Here is a 15,810-nt window from a genome sequence, read left to right as displayed (position 1 = left end):
TTTTTCCATTGTAAAATGACAATTTTAATTTATCAAAAAGTTCATAGTCACTATTTAAAAGTATACTTAATTATTAAGTAAAATTTGTCTTGTAATTCTAATTGATAAAAAAATACAATAAAATAATTAACTTAAATTGTTAATACTTGTCTGTCTCAAACCAAGAATATTAATAAGCATCTTGGTAATCAATTATCAAGACTATTAATAATCCACTAAGTCGATTGTAAAATGATAACTTGGTAAGTGTGCTCAATGGAGAGCAAAATTGTCACGTGCTTAAATTTTATTAGAGGACAAAAAACAAAGAAATAAACAAAAAAACAATGATTCTTTTTTCGTTTTCAATGAATTAGGGTCAGTAACGTTAACAAAAGTTTAAAAATGAGGTAAAAATAGGAGTATATATAATACTATTTCTTTTCCTATTTTTATAGAAGTCACGTTAAGAGATGAATATTGAAAATAAAATTAAGAAAATAAATTAAAATTGTTAATTTTCTTTTCAAGTAGAATAGTTGAAAAAATCGCTAGGTTTTAATTTCTTCGGGCGTTGGGGGGCGCCTAGCACCTAGGCGCCCGTGAATTATTTTTATTTTAAAAATTTGTTTAAAATTTTTAAAATTTTCAAGACTTGATAATTATAAACTATTTAATACTATACTAAAATATTAAATATTAACTTTAAAAAATCTAGAGTTTGAACAATTTAGAGTTACTTCGCTCAAAACGTTGTCGTTTTGAGTGAAATAACCCATTTAAAAAAGAAAAAAAATAGCTAATCGGACGACTAGGTGACCTAGTCGGTGCCTAGAAGGCCTAGGCTGATAGTGTCTAAGCGGCCTAGACGGTGCTTAGACAGCCTAGTCGGCTGTCTAGACTACCGATTATAGTGATATGCTAGGCGGTTGTCTAATACTTAAGTGGGATTTTTACAACACTGAGTAAGATATGATGAAGTAGTTAATTGAGGGTTCTTTTTATATTTGAATTCATTTTGGCTTTGAGTACGTTACTATCTCTTATTTGGACTTTGGAGAGAGTTCATCCGATACCCTATGACTTCATTAATAATTAAGCTTTGAATCAATCCAAAATCTTAAGGTAGGTCAAACTCATTATATTTATTGGGCACAAGTCTTTTTTTTTTTTTTTTTTAATAACTTAGGTTTCTCAACTTTGCTAGGGTATATTTTAGACACCCGTGAATCTACTCCAAGACTCATGAAGGAAGTAAATTATCTTGAGTTACCCAAATGATTTCAAGTTCCCCTCATCACCTGTACACTTACGTGTGCAAAAGATTTTCACCACCATTGATGGGTAGAAGTCCCCAATGACTTATTAGGTTCCCAAATGCGGTTTGAATCCCCACGATCCACATTGCCGCAATAAGCAAGACTAAATATTGTTGGGCACAAGTCATTGATATATAGAGAAGTACATTTCAAAATAATAATAATAATAATAATAAAAGAATTAAAGTGATATCAAATAAAGTAATATATAAAAATGCATGTGGATATATATATATATATATATATATATATATATAAATCCATTTGAGTCATGTACATGACAAAGGAAGACTCCAAACGACACATGAAAATGTGTCTGGTGGAACAACAACAATAAAAGAAACAGAAACCAGCTGAGCCCAAAATTATGCTACCTATGAAAAAAAGAGAAGAGACTGTTTTAAGGTCAAAATTAAAATTTGAGGAGAGTCCGGGGACCTCTGTGCAAATCTAGCATCCCTCAGGCACATCTCTCCTATGTACATTGTCACACTGAATCACAACCTAATTTATTACCACCCTATGCTCCCATACTCGAACCCGACAAAATAACCCTGACTTAAATTACAATGTCTCAACTGTCTGTTAAGTGGATGAAGCCCACTACGATACACCTCGACCTAACAAGATAGTGAAAAATTAAATCACAGTATCTCAACTATGTCTGTTAAGCGGGTGGAGCCCACAATACACCTCGACCTAACAAGATAGTGGAGAGTTAAATCACGGTATCTCAACTGTTAGGCGGGTAGACAGTAGAGCCTATTGATAATTTTCATTGGGACTGTTAGGGCTTGATCTTGTGTTCCGAGGACTATGCTTGACGTTCTAAGTCCTTTGAGCTGATAAAAGTTCCATGGAAGCCATAGGGAACTCTTGACGGGAGCTTGACGGTGGCTTCGAGTTTCAAATTCCCGGCGTTCACTATCCGGAGCTCCGACTTGCATGTCTTCTCGTCGTGGACGAATGTAAGAATGTAGCCGTCGTCTTCTTTCTCCGAGGAGCCGGGCACAAAGAACGGCTCCCCGCCGTATTTCTCGTCGCCATAAATGTATTTCTCGAGTTTCCCGGTGAAGAGGTCGACTTTGGCGAAGCCGGAGACTTTGGGCCACGGCTCGGCGATGGCGAGATACGCGTACCGTGTTTTCCGGCCGAGAAGGTTCCGGTTGACCATTCCGGCTTCTAAGTTGAGGTGTTCCGTGGATTGGATGATCGGCGTTTTGGTTGATTCGCCGGTTTTTAGATTCAGCCGGATTTCGCATAGGACGCTCTTGAGATTCTCGTCGCATTCGTTGAAAATTGAGTCCGGCGGGGTCATGCATGAGCCGATCACGACGACCTCGTCGGTTTCCGCCTCTTCCCAGGCGTTCCAGAGATGGAAACAGAAAGTTTCCGGCGACTCGACCCAGATAATATCCTTAGAATCTCCGGCATTTTTCTTGAGAATCCCGAACCGGGATTTCTTCTCCTTGTCATATATCACCGGGGAGCCGCCTTTAATCATTTCTTGAAGCTTAAAAACCACTTGCTGGTCGGGAATCACGACGTAGTTCTCGGTGATCGCGAAGTCGTGCATCAAGGTCGGAACGTCGAGGTTGATTTCCACGTCCGGGGACTTCTCCCCGGCGGTGGAAACGTTGAAGTATTTTAAATAAGGCTTCTGAACGACGTCGTAGCTCAGGGCGAAAAGCTCGCCGGAAACCGGGTCGATTTTCGGGTGGGCGATCATTGTGGTCCGGAGCTCCGAGTTGAAATCGAATCTCCCGACGGTTTCCAGGTCGCCGGAGCGTTTTATGCGGACGTGGTAAGGGAGGTCGTCTTCCGACATGGCGAGTAATCGGCCGTTGAAGTAGACGAGGCCGGCGTTAGCGACGCCGGTGCCGCGGCTGTGATCGACGAGGCCGAAGAGGCCGCGGGCGTAGAAGAGGAGGAGGCGAGCTATCCCGGAGTGGCCGTGGAGCTCGCCGATGGCTTTGGGGAAAACCGGCCGGTTCAGTTCCTTTTCCTGAACCAGCCGCTCAGTCTCCGTGAACCGGCAGGCGTAGCTGACGGAGTTGCCGTTAATTGTGACGGCGTGAACCATGCCGTCCCCGTCGAAGAAGTGGTGACCGGCAACCGGCTCGAAGAGCGGGTTAGCGCCGTTTCTTACGTAAATGCCGTTAATGCATTCCGGCACGGCGCCGACCACCGGGAGGTTATGCCGCACCGCCTGCTCCGGCACGGGGGCGAAGTTCCCAGATATTTGGACGCCCGGATCAGCCGTCTTGGGGAGCGGGTGTTTCCTCTCCACCGCCACCAACGCGCTCTCCACCGCGTTCAGCGCCGCCGAGGCCGCCCTCTGAAACACGTTCCAGTGCGGCGGCGGCGCCGCCGCCTGAGAAGTATCCGGCGGCGCCGGTGCCGGCGCCGGAGATTCCTTCTGGAAAGGATTCTTAGGGAAAGTGAGGACTGATGGGGAGTGGATTACTGCGCCACACCGAATTTGAGCTCTCCTATTAGCCATGGAAACGGACTTTGAAGTGAAACCCAAATCCACTTTTAAAGAAGGAGAAGAAGAAGAAAATGGCGAAGAGATTTGGATTCTACTAGCAGCCATTATATTCTTTGTTGTTTTAAGGAGAAAAAGTTGGCAATTTTATTGTGAATTTGAGTAAACCTCGTAGTGAAGGGAGAGAAGAGAAGAGAAGAGAAGAGGAAGGGAAGGGTTGTTTGGAGGGAGAGGGAAATAGCCAAATAGGTGGGGGTTTAAATAGAATTTGGTATATCATATTCCTAACTTATTATTCCAGATATACCATTTCTCCAATTCTGCAAATAGTATATCAGATATTTAATCCTCATATTGATATGAGAAATATCCTAATCAATTTCTTTTTTTTAGTTACTTTGTAATTTTTCATTTACTGGACGTTTTGTTGGGAGGAGAAAATTAGAAGAGAAAAGAGTTATAATTTGGTGGGAAAATAATAAAGTATGAATAGAATAGAATTCAAATTACACTATTTAGTATGAAGAAATTGAATTATTAAAAATGTGAAGGAAAGAAGTAATATAAAAACTAAAAGTCATTTTCAACAACAACTAAGGGTAAAAAGGTAATTTTTTATATCTTTTTCCTTTCCATACTATGTTGAATTGAAATTCATAGGGGTAGGGGTGGTGAGGCATGAATTTTAAATCAACAAATGGAGTGAATTGTAATTCTGTGAAATTACAATTTTCTCTAGCCAAACACCGTAATTTGGGGCTCAAAAAATTGTGTTGTAATTACATTTCAATTACACCCAACCTAACACTTCATTACTTTCTATGATTTCAATACTATCATATATAATTAAATATAGAATGTTTTTAGGTAACCCATCCAAATTAGTCAGATTGACTTAATAGCCACAAAATTACAAGTTCGACTTTTAACAAGAACAACCTATTGGCTTCCTTCGTTTGAGCCGATCAACTATGAACAATTTAAACTGATTTATCTACTTATGGTCCATTACCAGTTAGAGCTACATGACATGATTTACTCAGTGTACACATTCGAGCAGTGACTACATTTACATAAAAGTTCACAATTATTACCAAGATGTACTCTTTAAATGGAGCATGTCTTGCGACTTGCCAATAGACAGAGCTCCTACGAAGAATCAAATTTAGAATTTTATAGTTACCTATAATATACTTAGTTATAAGTATTAGGTACTATTATCACTGATGTTAATAGTACATGTAATCAGTTAGATATTATCAATATTGATGTCGATTGAATTGCTATAATATAATATTATGAGAAATTATTATTTTTTTTTAATAAAAAGGGAAAAGAATTTGGTGTTGGAAGAAATAGAAATGAGGAGGGAGGTCCACATTCATAGACATGAATAGGAAGACCACGTGGTGGATTGGTGGAAAGGGCACTTGGGACTAACATTAACACAACAGTGAGACATTTGTGGGGGAGGATAATTAAAAATATATATACATTAAAAAAATAATTTGTTATTTCCTACTTTGGCTTGCTTGTTTCCATGACATATGACTATGACCTAAGTTGCTTAATTAATTTAACATTGACCAAATTTAAATGCTACATGCTCACAGGAACAGAGACACAGAAAACAAGCAATTTCTAATGTCGGATTGCTATTTTGTTGGTCTTATGTTTTGACTGAGAGTATATTCGGGAGAGCAATTAGAATAGTTAAAATGGGTGTTTGGTAAATAAATGTTAGCTGTTAACTGATTGAGTTAATTTGTTTGAGTAATTGATAACATTAGCCGATTGTAGAAAGATGTCTGGTAAATTGGTTGTTAACTGATGTTAGCGGTTAGCTGATAGCTGATTACATGCAAAATGACTTTCCAAAAAAAATTGATTCGGGCAGATTTTTGAATTTTAGCATTTTGAAGCAATAAGATGTTACAAAAAACTAATTAATCAAACACTTATATTGAATGTTTAACCAAGTCATAGTTAATAGTGGCCAAATAAGTTTTTGGCTGATAAGTTAACTATGTTACCAAACAAGGCTAACGTATTAGTAATTTAAATAAATTATTTATTCCAATCACAAAATTAATGACTAGTTAAGGGTCTAGTGAGATTTTTCATCACTTTACCATTTTAATCTCATAGTTCTTTGAAATGTATCATTCTTTCAAAGGCTGAACCTCAACCCTAAGGGCTCTTTAAAATGTATCATGAATTGGTATTTTGTTGTACTTTCTTGAATTCCTGTATTACAATTATTGCGCTAATTTTCATATGAAATTGGTAATTTATTATTATTTTTTAAATTTTGAAATATGCTATGTGAAATTTTTTCTTATGCAGTGTCAAATTACATACGAATGATAATCATAAAGAGTTTGCTCTGACATGAATGGACAAACCATTCAAGGGGAGTGAGACAATATATATGTGTGTAATAAGTTGTATTCGATAATGTACGTCTTGTACCAGTGCTATACTGCTACATATATATATATATATATATATATATATATATATATATATATATATATATATATATATAAACAAAATAGTTAATTCTAATTTTAGTTCACATTTAGTCCACATATTTTAAAGCTGTCATACATTTAATCTTATATATGTTTTCTATTTTAAGCCCTCCATTTGCATCTAGTAAAATTATCGTCAACTATTAAGACAAATTTGTAATTTCTCTCTCTTTCCTATAACATATGTTAGAAACATAACGTTTTGAGTATGAGTTAAATGGCTTGAGAGTGAGATAGATATTGCAACTTAGCTTTGTCTTTATAGTTGACAATAAGTTCACTGAAGACAAATAGAGAACTAACAAATGATAAACACAAGACTAAAATGTGAAAATTTTAAAAGATTAGGGGGATGGGGGTGGGGGGGGGGGGGTGAACCAGGACCGTTGTTCTCCAGTCACTGTTGGAAATTATGGAATTTTCGACCACATGAAAGTGATCTTGGTTCTGTTTGGTAAAATAGTTGTTAGCTGATTGTGTTAATTAGAGGGTATAAATAGTTGATAGCATTAGCTGATTGTAGAAGAGTGTTTGGTAAATTAGCTGTTAGCTGATAGCTGTTTGGTATAATTTCTTTTCTCAAAAGCTAATTGAAAAAGTTGTTTGGAGTAACTTTTTGAATTTTAGCCTTTTGGAGTTGCAAAAAGCTAATTAACCAAACATTTATATTGATATTTTAACTAAATCAAGCAATTAATAGTGGTCAAATAAGCCAAAATTGGCCTATAGGCCAATTTTTTACCAAACAGTGCCCTTAAATCAAATCGAAACCAAAAAATAGTTGGAAATTACAACAAAGGTTTTTCCGGATACCAAAAGTGGTCGGAACAAGGCTTTCGACTTGATTTAAGATCACTTTCAGGTGGTCGGAAATTTCATAATTTTTAGTAGTGAGTGGTTGCTTGCCCCATGTTAGCTAGGTAGTCGGCACATCGATTACCCTCACGAAGAACATGGACAACCTCACACTCACAAAATTTGTTCATGATAAACTTATAGTCAGCAATCAAAATTTCATATTCTGGTCTGGACTCAATTTCTTTATTCACAACTTATAGCGTTGTACCATAGTTTCTGAGTCTGTTTCCTTATTCCTTGTTATTATTACAAGGTATTTTAGTCTTTATATCAGTTCTTCCATTTCAATTACAATTCTTTCCCTCTTAATTCCATCCTTCCAACTTCCAACCAAACTGCTAACGGTTAATAGTTCTTTAACATATCGATATGTAGTAAATGCCAGTAATTTCACCAAAACACCATTTAATACTTTTAGGGGGCGTTTGGTTCGGGTTATATAGGATAACCAAGGGAATGTGACATTCCAAATCTCACATTCCGGTGTTTGGTTCATATTATCTTAGAGAATCTAACATTCCCAAGGAATGTCACATTCCCTCCACATAGGATTTTGAAGGGAATGTGATTCCCTTCAAAATCTTAGGTAATGTAAGATAACCTTGGTTATGTTAGTTTATTATATATATATATATATATATATATATATATATATATATATATATATATATATATATATATATATATAAAATTATTTTTGTAATTATATATATTTTTTATTTTTATTATGTTATGTTAGCATATAAAATAATTTTGTTTCTCAAGTTCAAGATTTTAGTTAATATTTTAAAATCATGTAATTATAATATTATATATGATACCGTTATCTTATTTTTTTATTTTAATTTTTAAATTTATTAAAATATATGAAAATATGTTAAGGATATTATAGTGTGTATAAAAAATAACCCTAAACCAAACATGATTATATTACATACCCCAATTTTAACCAAACACAGGAATCTAACATTCTCAGTAATCTAACATTCCAAGCAATCTAACATTCTCTAAGGTAATATGACATTCCGTGAACCAAACGACCCCTTAATGTATTGCACTATCCATTTCACCCCTAGCTAACACATGATTTTATCTTCACATGCTGCATGGCATGACAAACCAATTCATCCAAGTTAGCTAGCTTTTAGTTGTTGTTATTTCAATTCATTTGGTGTCAAATCACAGAAATAAACATATTAATGATAAAAAAAATGAAATGGCTCCGACAGGATTGGACCGCCATAGAAGGGAGAGGGGGCATGGATTAGGGACCAGTGAGAGACTCATCCCCACATGTATGTATAATGTATGTATGTATATATGTATGTGGAGCTGCGAGAGAAACAGTGTTGTAGCTAGAAGAGATGATTGATATGTGACTGCGTATTTGCCTCTATCATAAACCCCCACCACCATGTGGCTCTTTCCCATTCTTCTTCAATTCTACCATAATTCTTCGATATACAAACCCTGCCCCCACCCCCCTAAAGGCACCCATAAATTTTGAGAAAGTTAAATCTTATCACATTATTCATCAAACTTTTATATATCTTATATATATCGCTCCAATCTGTTCGAATTTGTTGAGACATGTCCTGCTGTTTAGTGGGTGGTCGGTTACTAGGCCCAGTAGGTCACTAGCTATGAAGAGAACTATGTAAATCATCCTGCCATTTGGTAAAACTTATTAAATTACAGTCCGCATGGGTAGCTCAGTTGATCACAAGGGTGATGTTTGAGAAGACTGATCGAATCTCACCAGCCACAGTGTGGGAGCAAACTCTCAAAGTGAGGGGGCTCCTTGTGCGCAATAAGCAAATGTCTAGCCTCTGTGTTTAAGTGAGTTACCATGATTTACATCATCTCAGATGTTCTGTCGGCCGCGATGTGAGGTTGGGGATTCAACTTTTTAGGAAGAAATTATTAAATTACAATTGAAATTATTCATACCCCTCCTGGTCGCCGGTCATCACAGACGGAAGACTCATGATCAGCAAGTACAAAGATAGACGACCGGGCAAAGGCTGGAGCGAGCCGTTCACCGGGCTAGATGACCCGTAGGCGTATAGTAGGGTATATTCCCTATCAATATATGTTAGAAATTTTCTGTTGGGCAAATGCTTGGAAAGCTGAGTCTCTTATCATCCAAATGTGACACTGATTATTATGCAAGTATAAGAATATAAAGTTACACATTTAGTACTAGTTGTAACTCTCAGTATAATAAGAATTGTTTGATTCTATATAATATATTTCCTCATTTCAAATACTGGCCTATAAGTTTATTAGAAGAAAAAAATCAGCTTATTAAAGACAATGTTCAACTCTGATAACTTACCTGACACACGACATTCAATTACCCAATGGCTATTTGTTGTGTACTCTTTATTTTGGATGTGTCATACATATGCATATAGTTCAAAAAGTCTTACTCAAACCAATCTATACATTAATTACAAGTTGTATGTATACTATGAAGCATATATAGCTAATTAAATTTTATATTTTATGTTGCATTAGGCATTAGCAATTCCTATATGTGTATATAATGTAACAATAATGGTGCTCCAAATAAACCACATAGTATATAAAACTTTAAATAAATTATTTTTAGCTTTAGTTCTATCACAAGTAAACCACTTTCATAGAATAAGTTAATGGGGGCTTAGCCCCCTCCAATGTACCCCAAAAAAAAAAAAAAAATCTGGTTTGTAACTTGTAAGTATTATCTTTGTCGTATTTGATACATGACTTTCATTTTTTCTCTGCCCTATTTAATTCTCATGACCAAATCATTCGTAGAAAACAGTGGAATGCATCAGAATTTCAGTCCAGATCGAGCCATACCAATTCGAACACGTCCACTCTTTGAGGATGAAAATATATAGTTTTGAATTAGAAATATATTATACATTATATTTTTATTATTTTTAATCTAAATTTTGTCAGAATGACTAAATGTGACCCAAAAAAAGTTATGCATCAAATATAACAAAAACAGTACTTTAGAACGAATTTTGAAAGTGACAAGGACTAAAAGTAGAATAAATTTATTTTGATTTTGATTTTTCTAAGTTTGAATATCTAAAAGTGAAATATGTAGTTTTAAAATTCTCATCATTATTTCTAATTATTCAAAGTGTTTAATATTTTTTTTTGGTTAATAGAAAAATATAAGAATTTTTATTTTTCATATATAAAGCTAAATCCATGGCACAACGGCACATGCCACATTCAATAGAAAAAAAAAAAAAAGAATAATCCTTACATAAAAATATTTGAGGTGAGACATGTAATACTTTTAAAATTATAAGTTTATAAAAAAAGTATTATATATAGGAGAGAGAGGGTGCATTAACATTTCTTATTTCTCTTCTTGTAATAACACTTTAATTTTATATTCTTTCATAACTATTTTTGAATTTGTCGACTTGATAACAAATTATTATATTTTCATTTTCTTTATAAATTGAAAATAAGAACAAAATATCAGTATTTATAAATATAAAGGATAACTAGCAAAATGATAGATATCATTTTTCCCCGCTCACTATACCAATAGTTGTCAATGCACCGCCGCCCAACAATAAATGCATGTCACATAAGACAACAACATGTTACATTAAATAATTCTTATTGGCACACAAAGAATGTTTGCATCAATGTTAGGTGTTGCTAGATAGCCAGAGGTCCCCTACCCTTTAGGTATATATCCATTGGAAAATCCCAAACTATTGAATTAGGAAAGGTTGAGACAACATTGGACGAGCACATCCATCAAACGTTATCGATTATCCATTGTTGGCTGCCTATGGCTATGATGCAATTGAAGAAAGATGGTTTCTTGATTCTTCCCTGTTTTTTGCTTTCTAGCTGGTGTTTGTTTGCTACCAATCACATCAAATGTTTTCAAGTGACCTAAAAAGAGTGATGAAAGTTATGTATGTGATAAGTATAGGTGTATAGCTAGCTTCCCTTTGATTAACTTCTCACATGCACCGGACGAAAGTCCACTTAGAGCAAGCTGTATGAGTTAATAATATTTGATACATTAATAATAATGTTTTAAATATTTAATGGAGATATTAGAAACGATTAAAGAATGAGGACTCAGGGTCCAAAATAAGCAACCCAGTCTAAAATGGATGGTCAAGATCAATATGGGCAATCCAGACCAAGATAGGTGATTCCGGTCTAGATAGGTGATCCGAACTAAGATGCGCGATTCGGGCCAAGATAGGTGATCTGGGACCGGCCTATACAGCTAGCCATTCCCGTTCCACAATCCATCTTCTGGGCTGGAATGATGGCCTTTGACTAAATCGTACGGTCTGACCCGTGGGCCTTGACACACTGGCCCGTCGAGTATTTAGGGAGTTTGTTGGAATAATTCCTTCTATAAATGGCCATTATATTGTCCAATCGTTATGCATTGGACCCGTGTCCAGCATGCTTGCTGGACACGGGTAACAGTGCAGTTAGGCACTGTTATCTCCTTTTTTTTTTTTTTTTTTTTTTTTTTTTTTTTTTTTTTTTTTAAATTTCAGACCGCTTCATTGTAAGAGTATATGTTCATAATTTTATTACTATATGTTAATAACTATACATTCATAACTCCATAACTGTACGTTCATAACTCTATAACTGTACATTCATAACTCTATAACTGTACATTCATAACTCTATAACTGTACATTCATAACTCTATAACTGTACATTCATAACTCCATAACTGTACATTCATAACTCCATAATTGTACATTCATAATTTTCGAAGTTCTATGTTCACAATTTTAGAGCTCTATGTTCATAATTTTATCACTATATGTTCATAATTGTAAGTTCATAATGTTAGAGCTCTTTGTTCATAATTTGATCAATAACTGTACATTCATAATTCCATACTGTAGATTCATAATCTCATAACTGTAGATTCATAACTCCATAACTGTAGATTCATAACTCTATAACTGTACATTCATAACTCCATAACTGTACATTCATAATCTTCGAAGCTCTATATTCACAATTTTAAAGCTCCATGGTCATAATTTTATCACTATATATGTTCATAATTGTAAGTTCATAATGTTAGAGCTCTGTGTTCATAATTTCATAATTGCATAACTGTATATTCATAACGGCATAACTGTACATTCATAACGGCATAACTGTACATTCATAATCCAAAAAAAAAAAATAATAACGCCGTTAACGCCGTTAACGGCAAAACGCGCGCGATTTTTTTTTTTTTTTTTTTTTTTTTTTAACTAAACAACGCGTTTTTTTTTTTAAAAAAACGACGTCGTTTTGGGCCCGTGTCCACAATTCAATGTAGACACGGGTCCAGGGCATAATTTGCCTATATTGTCTTCGCGTATACAAATGATGCCTAATTATTCCCCTACAAATATTACTTGTAATATTCTAGCATTAATCTACAAAACATTATCACAATATTTTTTCCTTACTATTTTACCCTTTATCCTATTGCGAACTTATTGATTCATGCGTATCTTGGATCAATTTGTTCTATCAATATTATTGACCAAATGAGATTCTTTCAAAAGTTTGTGGTCAAATGCCACTGAATATTAAATACTCTAAATTAGGATGTCATAAATTTGATTCTCAACCCCACAATATTAATTGTAATTATTGTTGTATGATTGTTGTCATATGATTGTTGTAATTATTTCAAATATCGAGAATTATATGAAAAATATGCTATGCATTTGTCACCTAATAATGTGAAATGCAAGATATGAAACACGAGAAAAATGTACAAATGTGTATTTAATTTGTAAATATTTTTTTTTAAATTTACATAAATATTAATTGTTTGCTAGTTAATTTCTTCATAGAGAACACATCTTTATTTATTTATTTTTTAAAACTTGAGAAAAGACCTTGAAACGTACTACCTAATGTACATAAATTTGTGAAAAAAAATGTTTCTGAAACGTATAAATACTAATAACTGTACTCTTGAAAGTTTTCTTGCATCATAGTTTGTCACCAAATTGAAACTAGTAAAATCTTTGAAATCCCAATAATGATGACGAACCTAATTTAAGTCGAAGAAAACGTATCCCAAAAAAAAAAAAAAAACGATAATCCTTAAAGAGCTTTCATGCATCATAATTTGTCACCAAATTGAAACATGTATAGAATCTTTAAAATCCCAATGATGATGATGATGTTGAACCTAATTTGTGGAAGGAAACATATCAACTGTTGAAAAAATTAGCTTAAAATGACATATTAAGTGGCTATGTAGAGTAGCTGTGGAGAAGTTGAGACGAGGAATGGGTCTAAAGCCCTTGGTATAAAGTTGTATAGTGGACACCCAACCTAGCTGGCACCTAGGTTCAATGGGACAACTAAATTATGGAACGGAGCGTGTCACTGTGGGGGTCTCGGATTCCCTACCACTCCTCATTAGAAACAGTGGCTCCCGCACAAGGTTAGCATGTTAAATGCTTTAGTGATTCGAATGTCGGTTGACATATGTGAGTATGCGGGATACTCGGGAAAGGATCACCTATGTGAGAGAGAAGTGAGGGTCGCTTCAAAGGAGAATTGACGGGCACAATTCTTCACAAACTCTTGCAGAACCAGGAATGGTGACCCACGACCAAAATGGGCACAATCATGAGAACAAAGCATGGTTGGGAGGTTCCAGTGTGAGATATGTCACCGTCTACACAAACGGCAGTCGGTTCAAAGACATCACGTTCTACCGTACAGTCAGTAGAGTAAATGTATCTTCACAAGGGAAGGTTCAAAGGGTGTGACCCTACCTATCCTAAGCAGGGGTCGACCGTTGAACACAGTTGTTTCCGTTTTAAAAAATCTACCCCGAAGATCAATTTTCATTCATGTGGGGGATTGTTGGAAAAATTAGCTTAAAATGGCATAAAATGTCATATTAAGTGGCTATTTTGTAGTACAATTATCAGTGGGGTCCACTTCCGATTTGGGTCGGGTCAAAGTGGATTCGGGTTCTTCATAGTGAGACGAAGAGATTGATATATTGTACGCTCAAAACAGATAATGGGTGAATGAGATATTGATTCTCAAAGTAGACCCATTTGAGTTGGGAAATGAAGGAAAATAGAGGACTTTGTCCCACATTGGTTTGGAAACAAGATTTGCCGCTCTTATATACATGAGCTCTTTTGAAGCTTGTAGAATTGTATAGCATAGAAGCTTTCTCTATCGCGGGGGGGGGGGGGGGGGGGGGGGTGTGCAAATCAAAATCCAACTAGAAGAGATAAAAAAGGCTTGATTCAAGCCCGAGCTCGCGTGCGCCGTATCATTTTCCAACTGATATAGTCACTTGGTTCGGTCGAAGTTCTACCGAAACCGAGAGCACCTACTCTCGTGCTACAGAGAGCACGAGAAGTTGTGGTGCACGACTCTCGTGCATCAGTGGTCACGAGAGGTGCACTCTCGGGTTGCACCACAGCGCGCACGAGAGATGTACTCTCGTGTTGCCTGGTCCGTGTGCACCTGCACCCCAACGGTCTGAAACTCGAAAGTTCAGCCTGTTGTACAGATTAAACTCATCTGTTACGGAATTAATACTGTTTTAATTCCAATTTTAAATCTGAGTTTAATCCTACTTAGTGGGATGCTATCCCTCCAACATCCCTATATAAAGAGAGGTAGGACAAAAGCTTTCTACACGGTGAGAAACAAAGGAATTCCAGTATAGTTTTTGCTTCAAAACTTCTGCTTATACTCTTTTCTTTACCCAGCAGTGTTCTTGCTATTGCTTTGTTTGCCGGGTTCTTTGTTTAGGTGCTTAAACAAAGAATCGTAGCACGTTTTATCCTGGGAAACCTAGGCTACAGCGCTCCTAGCACTCGTGGGAGGTAGCAAATAAGGTTTTAAGGAAAAGAACTTTGTGTTCGAACTCGTGCTAAACCTATACCCAAACACTCCACATTTTCCTTCCCAGATTTTCTGTTTTCCTATATAATATTAATCTTTTCGTAGGATTATTATTTTTGGAATTTTTCAACCATATTACCCAACATCAACAACATAAAACTGCTAATCCTTAAGAGTTTTTGTGCATCATAATATGTCACCAAATTGAAACGGATAAAATCTTTGAAATCTCAATAATAATGATGAGTAAAAGAAAAATATGTAAAAATAACCTTTAAAAATTTCCGTCCATCATAATTTCTCATCAAATTGAAACTAGTAAACTTTTTGAAATCCCAATGAGGATGGTGAACCTAATACGTGGAACACCTGATGATCATTGTTATTGGTATCTTAAAGTAACCAAAAGTTCATCCGATGATCTGTCCTAATTTAACTAAGAGCCAAACAGCTGTTAACTGATTTAGGATATCTTCTTACATATACCTTATTGTATATCTGTTGTTATTGTCATTGTTTATTACCAAAATATCTAACATTGATATTTCATTTCCCTGCATCAATGAAAAAGAAATAATAAAAATTCTTCCTACAAAAAAAAAAAAAAAAAACAAAAAAACAAAAAAAAAAAAACAAAAAAACAAAAAAAAAAAAAACAAACAAAAACAAAAACAAAAGAAAAAGGCCCTTAAAGAGGGAATACTTTTAGATAATGCTATATTTTTGTAAATTT

The 15,810-nt window shown here is 35.3% G+C and overlaps 1 protein-coding gene across 1 annotated transcript; it reads right to left on the bottom strand.

The window, feature by feature from the left end:
- Positions 1–1,675: 1,675 nt before the first annotated feature.
- Positions 1,676–4,009, bottom strand: LOC109153797 (9-cis-epoxycarotenoid dioxygenase NCED1, chloroplastic-like). Its single transcript, XM_019301659.1, has one exon. It carries the CDS (start codon positions 3,892–3,894, stop codon positions 2,113–2,115), a length of 1,782 nt encoding a protein of 593 aa, XP_019157204.1. The 5' UTR covers positions 3,895–4,009; the 3' UTR covers positions 1,676–2,112.
- Positions 4,010–15,810: the final 11,801 nt, after the last annotated feature.

The sequence above is a fragment of the Ipomoea nil genome, unplaced genomic scaffold, assembly GCF_001879475.1.
Source record: "Ipomoea nil cultivar Tokyo-kokei standard unplaced genomic scaffold, Asagao_1.1 scaffold2541, whole genome shotgun sequence".
In the NCBI taxonomy this organism is placed as follows: Eukaryota; Viridiplantae; Streptophyta; class Magnoliopsida; order Solanales; family Convolvulaceae; genus Ipomoea; species Ipomoea nil.
Note: the sequence above shows the minus strand (reverse complement) of the source record. Positions and strands in the feature narration are given on the sequence as shown.